This window comes from Crinia signifera, chromosome 2 (assembly GCF_055691185.1).
Source record: "Crinia signifera chromosome 2, ASM5569118v1, whole genome shotgun sequence".
NCBI classification, from domain to species: domain Eukaryota; kingdom Metazoa; phylum Chordata; class Amphibia; order Anura; family Myobatrachidae; genus Crinia; species Crinia signifera.
Window position 1 is genome coordinate 1,768,941 of NC_139218.1, and position 10,424 is coordinate 1,779,364.

Below are 10,424 nucleotides of genomic sequence, written 5' to 3' on the forward strand. Positions count from 1 at the left end.
ATGGTATTGACGGTGTTGGTTATTGTAGAAGAGTTTTTATGAAAAATGAATATATTACAAAAAAGCATTCAACTCGAAATCAATGTTCAAGCCTTTGGGTAGTAAAGTTTTTAACTCATAAATCCATTTTGTTTCTGTTTGTTTGAGTGTTTTTATGAAATCTCCTCCTCTCCAGTGCTGGTTAACTTTTTTTATTGCCATGAATTGTAAACCGGAGGGGTCTTTGTTATGGATCTGTAAAAAATGATTTGATACGCTGTGAGTCACAAGGCCTCTCTTGATGTTATATATGTGCTCAGAGAGTCTGATTTTCAGTTGCCTTTTGGTTTGTCCGATATATTGTAGGCCACATGGGCAGCAGAGAAGGTAAACGACTCCTTCAGTTTCACATGAGATATGGCTCTTTATACTGTATTCTTTTTTTGTAATATTTGATTTGAAGTTGGTAATAGGTTTTGTTGAGGTTACATTCTGATTTTTACATGCTTTACAATTGAGGCAGTGGTAGAATCCTTTGGTTTGTTTTTTGGTTATTTGTGTGTTTGGTTGGATGAAGCTTGAGACTAGTTCCTGACGTAGGTTTCTGGCCTTTTTGTATATGATTTTCGTTTTTTCTGTTATTAATGGTTTTAAATCGTCGTCCAGCTGTAATAGATGCCAGTTCTTTTTTAATATGTCTTCAAATATTTGATGTTCGCTATTGAATTGGGTTATGAAAGTGATGTTATTTTCTGTCTTTTGTTTTTTCGCTTGATATTTTATTGTGTCTTGGCGGTTGAGGTTTTTTACAGTATCCAATTGATTACGTAACGTTTCCTCTTTATATCCCTTTTGTATGAAATTCTGTGTAAGTGCTTCTGTTTGTTCTAAAAATGTGTTCTGGTTTGTGCAGTTCCTGCGAAGTCTTCTGTACTGTCATAGGGGTATGTTTTTGATCCAATTTCTATGGTGGTTACTCTGTACTGGAAGGATGTTGTTTCCATCGACCGGTTTTGTGTATGTTTGTGTCGTGATGTTGCCTTCTTTGATGGAGATTTCCAGATCTAAAAATATGATTTTTTCCTTACTTGTGATGGTGGTAAACTGAAGATTAAGTTGGTTTGAGTTGAGGTATATGCAGAATTCTTTTAGTTCTTCTTCACTGCCTCCCCACACGAAGATGATATCGTCAATAAATCTCTTCCACAATATGATGTTTTTTCGGTGTGTGGTATTCGACCATATCCAGTCTTCTTCCCATTTGGAAACAAATAAATTTGCATACTACGGGGCGAAGGGGGTCCCCATCGCAGTTCCACAGGTCTGAATGTAGAAGTTTCCATAATTCCAAAAGTAGTTATGGTTTAAAATGAAATCTATGCCCTCCATAATGAAGTTGACTTTATTGTTGGGAAGTTTGGTTTTCATGAGGTAATGGAGAGTGTGCTCGCAGCCTTCTTTATGACGGATTTATGTGTACAAGGAGGTGACATCACTTGTACAGAGAGTGTATTCTTCTTTCCATTTGAGGTTTTCCAAAATCTGTAGGATATGTATAGTGTCTTTAAGGTAGCTGGGTTGAGATGAAACTAATGGTTGAAGAAATAAGTCTAAAACAACTGAGAAATTTGAAGAGATTGAATTAATTCCGGATACGATGGGACGACCTGGTGGATGTGTGGAGTTTTTATGTACTTTCGGTAAACAGTAAAAAGTTGGAATTTTTGGATGATCGATCTTGATGAATTTGTGTTCATTTTGATTTATGATGCCTAAGATGAGGGCTTCGTCAAGGATGGCTATAAGTTTCTCCTGAAATTTGGAGGTAGGATCGCCTGGGAGGGTCTGATATGTGGAAGTGTCTGATAGTAACCGTGATATTTCTTTTTCGTACATGATCTTGTCTTGTACTACGACCCCTCCGCCTTTGTCGGCCGGCTTTATGAAGATGGTTTCATCTTCTCGTAGACTTTTTAATGCTTTTCTTTCTCCTGATGTAAAGTTAATTTTTCTGTTTGTTTTTTTCTGGGATGTTATCAATGTCCTTTTCAACTGCTTTTTGGAATGTTTCAATGTATGAACTTTTACAGAAGGTGGGGTTGAATTTTGACTTTGGTTTGAAGGTGGTTGATTCTTGACCGGTTGGATTCTCCATGGTTTGTTGTGTGTTTTTTGCGAAGAATTTTTTTAGGTTTAATTTCCTGATAAATTTATGGGTATCGATGTATAGATTAAATTTATCCATTCTTGAATCGGGTGCGAACTTGAGTCCTTTTTGTAAAAGTGTGGTTTCTTCTTGGCATAGTTCCCTTTTGCTGAGGTTGAAGACTGTTGTTTTCCCTTCAGTGATGTTGTGATTTTTTATTTTTGATCCACCTCTGCAACCTCTCTTTTTTCTTTTAAGTTCCTTTGTTTCTTGGTTCTTGGTGTTGCCTCTGGTGGTTTTTTGTGCCCTTGAGGATGATCTAAAAAATAATCTTTATCACTTTCATCTTCCGATTCTTCAACAAACACCCTTTTTGATTGGTGTTTACGTTTTGTGGCAAGTTCTTGAGGTTGGTTGCCTGAAATTTTTTTGAGTAATTGTTTGAATTCTTCATTTTCTTCACTTGCTGCATCTTTTCTGCCTTGTTCAAATGACGCTTTTGCCAGTATGTTCGGGTTGGTGTATGTGAAGTTATTTTTGTTATATGCTTGAAACGTCCTGTTGTATGTGCTTGGTGGCTGTTTTATGAGAGGTTCTTTATTGGAAGATTGTTTTCTCTGGTAATTCCATTGTTGCCTCTGTTGATGTGTGAACACCGGTTGTTGAAATCTGTCAGTTTGGTTGTAACGATTGTAAGTGTTACGTCCTGATTGCTGGGGTATATCTGTTTTATTATGTCGATTGAGGGTACGTCCTGGTTGTTGTCTTTTTTCATCCTATTCTTATTTTCCTTTCCTCAATTCTTTATTAGCGCTCATCTTCCACTACTGTGACACTGACCACTGCAGCCGTCCGCAGACATCAGAAGCGGTGCAGCAGACGCCGACAATAGAAGCGGCACGATAGACGCCGGTAATTTACCAACTGAGGCGCAAGCCTGTTTCCGGGTCTCTAATCACGCTGCCCTACAAGGACCTGATCCCCGCAAGTGGGTACCTTCATCCACTGTGATACACATCACCCCAGCCGACCGCAAACAACAGAGGCGGCGCGGCAGACGCCGGCAACAGAGGTGGTACGGCAGACGCCGGTGGATTACAACTGAGGCGCAAGCCTATTTCCAGTGGGAAGGTAAAACCAGGGGATGCTGTAGTGACAACTATTCAGCCCTGTCTAACACAAGATTTGAAGTGTCACTCTTGTGTGAATAAGTGCTATTTACAACACAGGTGCCACTAACAACTATCAGGCATCCAAATAGTGAGCGGCAAGAGGTGATTAACCCATCTCGTTCTGCACATTATTATACAGCTCTTCCTATTATAACTCTGGAGAGGTCTGAACCCGTGATGGGACTATAAATATTGGCCCCTACACCATCTAATCAGGACTTGGTAAATATTTGCTGCAGTTCAGTTTTTATATCCATTTTTTCATTTTTATTATTTTTTCAATTTTTAGAATATCTCTATACGGAATATACATTTTTATTCTGTTTGCATGCATGCATACTATTCGTCATATGTAATCTGTGTTTTGTGTATTGTATCTATGTGTATATCGATTAAATCTTTTTAGTGTACAGAAGGCGCCCACTGGCTCTCTTTTCTTTGTAAGCTGTGACATCTATCCTGGGGTTCCCCACCCTGTAGCTGTGACATCTATCCTGGGGTTCCCCGCCCTGTAGCTGTGACATCTGATCTCCGGTACACATCATGAGGGTATTTGTGACATCTAACCTGGGGTTCCCTGCCCTGTATCTGTGACATCTGACCTGGGGTTCCTCACCCTGTAGCTGTGACATCTGACCTGGGGTTCCCTGCCCTTTATCTGTGACATCTGACCTGGGGTTCTCCGTCCTGTGTCTGTGACATCTGACCGGGGGTTCCCTGCACTGTTATCTGTGACATCTGACCTGGAGTTCCATACCCTTTAGCTGTGATATCTGAACTGTGATTATTTGCCCTGTAGCTGTGACATCTGATCTCCTCTACCCATCATTAGTGTCTCTGTAACATCTGACCTGGGATTCACAGCCCTGTAGCTGTGACATCTGACCTAGGGTTCCCCCGCCTTTTTGCTGTGACATCTGACTTGGGCTTCCCTGCGCTGTAGCTGTAACATCTGACGTGGGGTTCCTCACCTTAAAGCTGTGAAATCTGACCTAGGGTTCCTCCCCTTAAAGCTGTGACATCTGACCTGGGGTTCCTCGCCCTGTAGCTGTGACATCTGACCTGGGGTTCCTCACCCTGTAGCTGTGACATCTGAGCTGGAGTTCCTCACCCTGTATCTGTGACATCTGACCTGGGGTTCCTCGCCCTGTAGCTGTGACATCTGACCTGGGGTTCCTTGTCCTGTAGCTGTGACATCTGACCTGGGGTTCCCCGTCCTGTATCTGTGACATCTGACCTGGGGATCCCCACCCTGTAGCTGTGACATCTGACCTGGGGATCCCCACCCTGTAGCTGTGACATCTGAACCGGGGTTCCCTTCCCTGTAGCTGTGACATCTGACCCGGGGTTCCCCGCCCTGTAGCTGTGACAGCTGATCTGGGGTTCCCCACCCGGTAGCTGTGATATCTGACCTGGGGTTCCTTGCCCTCTAGTTGTGACATCTACTCACTGGTACTTATCATTGGGGTCTCTGTGACATCTACTCTGCGGTACCTATCATTTTGGTATTGGCGACATCTGACCTGGGGTTCCTCACCCTGTAGCTGTGATATCTGACCTGGGGTTTCTCGCCATGTAGCTTTTACAACGGACCTGGGGTTCCTCACCCTGTAGCTGTGACATCTGAGCTGGGGTTCCTTGCCCTGTAGCTGTGACATCTGACGTTGGGTTCCTTGCCCTGTAGCTGTGACATCTGAGCTGGGGTTCCTTGCCCTGTAGCTGTGACATCTGACGTGGGGTTCCTTGCCCTGGAGCTGTGACATCTGACCTGGGGTTCCTCGCCCTGTAGCTGTGACATCTGACCTTTGATTCCCTGTCCTCTAGCTCTGACATCTCTCCAGTATCCATCATTTAGAGCCTCTGTGACATCTGATCTCCGGTACCTATTATTAGGGTCTCTGCGATATCTGACCTGGGGTTCCTCCCCTGTATCTGTGACATCTGACCTGGGGTTCCCCACTCTGTAGCTGTGACATCTGACCTGAGGTTCCTGGCCTTGTAGCTATGACATCTGATCTGGGGTTCCTGGCCCTGTAGCTGTGACATCTGACCTGGGGCTCCCTGCCTGTATCTGTGACACATCTGACCTGGGGTTCTCCACCTTGTAGCTGTGACATCTGACCTGCGGTTCCTCGCCCTGTAGCTGGCTGTGACATCTGACCTTGGGTTCCTCACCCTATAGCTCTGACATCTATCTGGTATCCATAATTTAGAACCTCTTTGACATATGATCTCCGTTACTTATTATTGGGGTTTCTGTGACATCTGACATGGGGTTCCTCGCCTTGTAGCTGTGACATCTTCTCTCCGATACCTATCATTGGGGTCTCTGCGACATCTGATCTCCGGTACCTATCATTGGGGTCTCTGTGACATCTGCTCTCTGATACCTATCATTGGGATGTCTGTGATATCTGACCTGGGGTTCCTTGCCCTGTATCTGTGACATCTGACCTGGGGTTCCCCGCTCTGTAGCTGTGACATCTGACCTGGGGTTCCTGGCCTTGTAGCTATGACATCTGATCTGGGGTTTCTGGCCCTGTAGCTCTGACATCTATCTGGTATCCATAATTTAGAACCTCTTTGACATCTGATCTCCGTTACTTATTATTGGGATGTCTGTGATATCTGACCTGGGGTTCCTTGCCCTGTACCTGTGACATCTGCTCTCCGATACCTATCATTGGGATGTCTTTGATATCTGACCTGGGGTTCCTTGCCCTGTACCTGTGACATCTGCTCTCCGATACCTATCATTGGGGTCTCTGTGACATCTCCTCTCTGGTACCCATCATTTAGAGCATCTGTGATAACTGTCAGTAATGTAGTATTTGTGACCTGGCTGCTTCCTCTGATCCCAGTACAGGGAATTCTGCTGGCACAGTAGAAGCTGTGAGATTTACACAGTGATCATTGGGTCAGACAGAGAAATGTGCTGAGCTGGGTGTGTATGAGGTAATGTCTTTCTGGAGGGCTCCATCTAATCCTTCCCCTGTGAGTGTCTAATCCCCCTTGCTCTCAGCTCCCACTGGGGTATTTATAGAGGATGGATGAGCAGTGTGCCTCATTGGTCTGTGTCTGGCATCACGTTACATCCATGGACATCACCATTCAGCACCCCTGGTTCAAGCGTGCTTTGGGGGCCTTCTACCCCAATCGCCTCTTCGAGCAGATCTTCGGAGAAGGGATGTTTGATTATGACCTGTATCCTTTCTTCTCCCCCACCATCAGCCCCTACTATAGGCAAAACCTTTTTCGGGGGTACTTGGATTCTGGTATTTCTGAGGTGAGGAACCACACGCCAACCACACTCACATCCCCCAGGGTTCACGTCAGACTGGGCATCATCTTATAATCAGGCTCTAGAATACTCCACAGAGGCACGCTAATGGTGATACATCAAGTGGCCAACATGGCCGACGCTGGGCTTATAATGTTCCAGCACCTGTGTGCAGTGGCGTAACTAGATATCCGTAGGCACCATAGCAAAAGTTTGTAAGGGCCCCCTATTTAGCAACTGATTGTGACAAATGTATGTAAATCATATTACTTAGACAGTAAAAAGGGGCCCCCTTTAGCTCTGGGCCCCATAGCAGCTGCACCCCTTGCACCTATGGTAGTTACGCCCTTGCCTGTGTGGTTCTAGGCTGAAAGTTGTTCTCTCTAGTTCTCTCTCTCTATCTATCTATCTATATATATATTTATATATATATATATATATATATATATATATATATATATATATATATATATATATATATATATATATATATATATAACATAACATATGACGGGCCCCTCAGGGTCCAATCAGGGCACTCACCAAACGAGCTTCCTTGTCTCGCTGTTACTCTGCATTGCTGTTGTCTTGACAAAGGCCGGGTCACGGCCGAAACGTCGACTAGGACTGCGGTCCATTACTTGATTTGGTGATGTATTAAATTACTATTTTTCACAAATCGTTTGGTGAGTGCCCTGATTGGACCCTGAGGGGCCCGTCATATGTTATATTGAGGGAGCACACGCTGCTGCTATAAGGAGCACCCCTGTTAACAAGAGCTGGCTTGGAGTGCGGTTACACTGTGATTATATATATATATATATATATATATATATATATATCTCTATCTATATAGGGAGGTGCATCAAGTCTTGGCCAGACATACTGTAGGGTGGAGTAGTTGCCCAAAGTTACCAATCAGTTTCTAACTTTCATTTCATAGACTAACTAAATGACAGAAAGTGATTGGTTGCTTTGTGCAACTTCACTTATCTCTCTCTCTGCTTGGTACATCTCCCCCACAGAAATATTTCCAGGTTAAATGATAACGTGAGTCTGTTTGTTCCTGGATAGGAGAAAAGGGTCTATATAACTTCTAGGTCACGGGCACTACAGCTGTGCTGGTCACTGGCGCTATTATTGCCAGGCCGGGCTATAATACAACAATAGCTTCAGCCACGTTTTCATGTCTAGTTCTATTCTCAGTTATTTGGTGCTATGGGAAAGGTGCATTTCATGGATATAGGTTGACGTTGGGGGCATTATACCCATTATACCCATCTGTGTAGCCTTCTGCCCTGGCTCTTCTCACCACTGACCCTTTGCAGGTGCGATCAGACCGGGAGCGTTTTGTCGTCAACTTGGACGTGAAGCACTTTTCACCTGAGGACCTAAGTGTGAAAGTTTTGGACGACTATGTGGAGATTCATGGAAAACACAGTGAGAGACAGGTGGGTCTATGTCAGTAAAGTATCTGAGTCTTAGGAGACAACCTGTCAGTAAATTATGGTGATGGGTTGGGCAGTTCCAGCTCTGCTTTCCCCAGGTGGTGAACTGTAGAACGCGTATTTCTGGGATTCCTCACCAGTAATTTCAAGGAATGGGGAATGGAGATTGGTTGGAAGCCTCTATGTAAATGTGCTCCTTAGATGGTGCAGCACCAGTTGATGTATACAGTATTAGATTTTTTTACTGGTGTCTTTCTGCACCAGAAGGGTTGTTGGCGCTAGATTACTGACCTCTTCTCTCTGTCCAGGATGACCATGGATACATTTCCCGAGAATTTCATCGCCGTTATCGCCTCCCACCAAATCTGGACCAATCCTCAGTCAGCTGCTCTCTTTCTGCCGATGGGATTTTGACCTTCTCAGGTCCCAAACTGCTGTCCAGTCTGGACTCAAGCCACAGCGAGAGACCCATCCCTGTAACCCGAGACGAGAAGCCTACTTCTGCTCCCTCCTCCTAAACATCTGGCATCTTAACTTTCTGTCAGCATCAATTGTCCTCCCCTCATGCCCCATCCTAGTTTCCACCCCAGGCCTCTGCTCTCTTCTGAACAGACTGCAGGGCCAAGTATGCATTAAAGATATCATCCCATTACCTGTTTGTTATCTCTTACTCATTTATGTAACCTGGGGTTTACTTGTAATTTCCACATTGGTGGTGAGGACAACCTATTGGTTGGGTGTTGAGAGATTATATCAAAAGACCCATTGTAATACATAACCACCTATTATTAGAAGATGGATGATGTCAGGTGACTTAATGCTTTGACAAGTCTCAGACATGGCTACGTTCAGGGCTGGCACTAGGATGTATGGCAAAGTAGATAGTAGGTCAATAAAACTGGTAGGACTTACCTGGAATGGAACTGGTTTGCCCTGGAATGAAACTTGAAGGTCTTGGGATTTAACTGGTAGGTCTAGGCATGGGACAGATTAGTCCTACCATTGGACAGGTAGGTCATAGAAAGGAGCAGGTAGGTCTAGGGATGGGACAGGTAGATTCTGCAATGAGACTAGTTTGTTCAAGAATAAGACTGTTAAGTCCTGGAATGGAGTTGGTAGTGTATGTCCTTAGATGGGACTGGATAGTCTTGGGATATGAGTTTTCGGTACAGGGAAGAAGCTGGTAGGTTCTGGGAGTCTTGTGATATGAGTATTAGGTCCAGAGATGAGGATGGTAAGACCTGGGCTGGAGTTAGTATGTCTTGGGATGGGATTGGTGGGTTCAAAGACCGGAGCAGTATGGATTTATAGAGCATCATCACATATTACTACAAAAAGAACTGTTGGGTAAAACTATCCAGTTATTTGGGCCTGATAAGCCAAAACAGAACAAAGACGATAATGTGTAACCACACAACTTAAAAAATGGGGACTTGATTAGAATTTTTTTTTATTTAAAGTTAAAAATTCTACTGTGAATGACAAAAAGGGGTGACACAGACAGACAGGGGTGACACAGAGGAGACAGTGAGCGAGAAGAATAGAGCGGTGGGGTAGGATGACAGCTTACACTCTATAGGGGAGGGACAGACAGACAGGGATGACACAGAGGAGACAGTGAGCGATGAGCATAGAGTGGTGGGTTAGGATGACAGCTTACACTCTATAGGGGAGGGACAGACAGACAGGGGTGACACAGAGGAGAGACAGTGAGCGAGGAGCATAGAGCGGTGGGTTAGGATGAGAGCTTACACTGTATAGGGGAAGGACAGACAGGGGTGACACAGAGGAGACAGTGAGTGAGGAGCATAGAGCGGTGGGGTAGGATGAGACCTTACACTCTATAGGGGAGGGACAGACAGGGGTGACACAGAGGAGACAGTGAGCGAGGAGCATAGAGCGGTGGGTTAGGTTGAGAGCTTACACTCTATAGGGGAGGGACAGACAGACAGGGGTGACACAGAGGAGACAGTGAGAGAGGAGCATAGAGCAGCAGTGGGTTAGGGTGAGAGCTTACACTCTATAGGGGAGGGACAGACAGACAGGGGTGACACAGAGGAGACAGTGAGCGAGGAGCATAGAGCGGTGGGGTAGGATGAGAGCTTACACTCTATAGGGGAGGGACAGACAGGGGTGACACAGAGGAGACAGTGAGCGAGGAGCATAGAGCGGTGGGTTAGGTTGAGAGCTTACACTCTATAGGGGAGGGACAGACAGACAGGGGTGACACAGAGGAGACAGTGAGAGAGGAGCATAGAGCAGCAGTGGGTTAGGGTGAGAGCTTACACTCTATAGGGGAGGGACAGACAGACAGGGGTGACACAGAGGAGACAGTGAGCGAGGAGCATAGAGCGGTGGGGTAGGATGAGAGCTTACACTCTATAGGGGAGGGACAGACA

The 10,424-nt window shown here is 45.0% G+C and overlaps 1 protein-coding gene across 1 annotated transcript; it reads left to right on the plus strand.

Moving 5' to 3' along the window:
* The first annotated feature begins 6,394 nt into the window (after positions 1-6,394).
* On the plus strand, positions 6,395-8,543 carry CRYAA (crystallin alpha A). Its single transcript, XM_083170915.1, has 3 exons — positions 6,395-6,583; positions 7,906-8,028; positions 8,334-8,543. The coding sequence occupies exons 1-3, from the start codon at positions 6,395-6,397 to the stop codon at positions 8,541-8,543; spliced, it is 522 nt and encodes a 173-aa protein (XP_083027041.1).
* The last annotated feature ends 1,881 nt before the right edge of the window (positions 8,544-10,424 follow it).

Excerpts from the sequence above, each read along its gene's own strand:
- CRYAA (XM_083170915.1), top strand. The coding sequence starts at position 6,395 with ATGGACATCACCATTCAGCACCCCTGGTTCAAGCGTGCTTTGGGGGCC. Across the intron at positions 6,584-7,905 it reads TGGATTCTGGTATTTCTGAG|GTGCGATCAGACCGGGAGCG; the intron begins GTGAGGAACCAC and ends GACCCTTTGCAG. Across the intron at positions 8,029-8,333 it reads GAAAACACAGTGAGAGACAG|GATGACCATGGATACATTTC; the intron begins GTGGGTCTATGT and ends CTCTCTGTCCAG.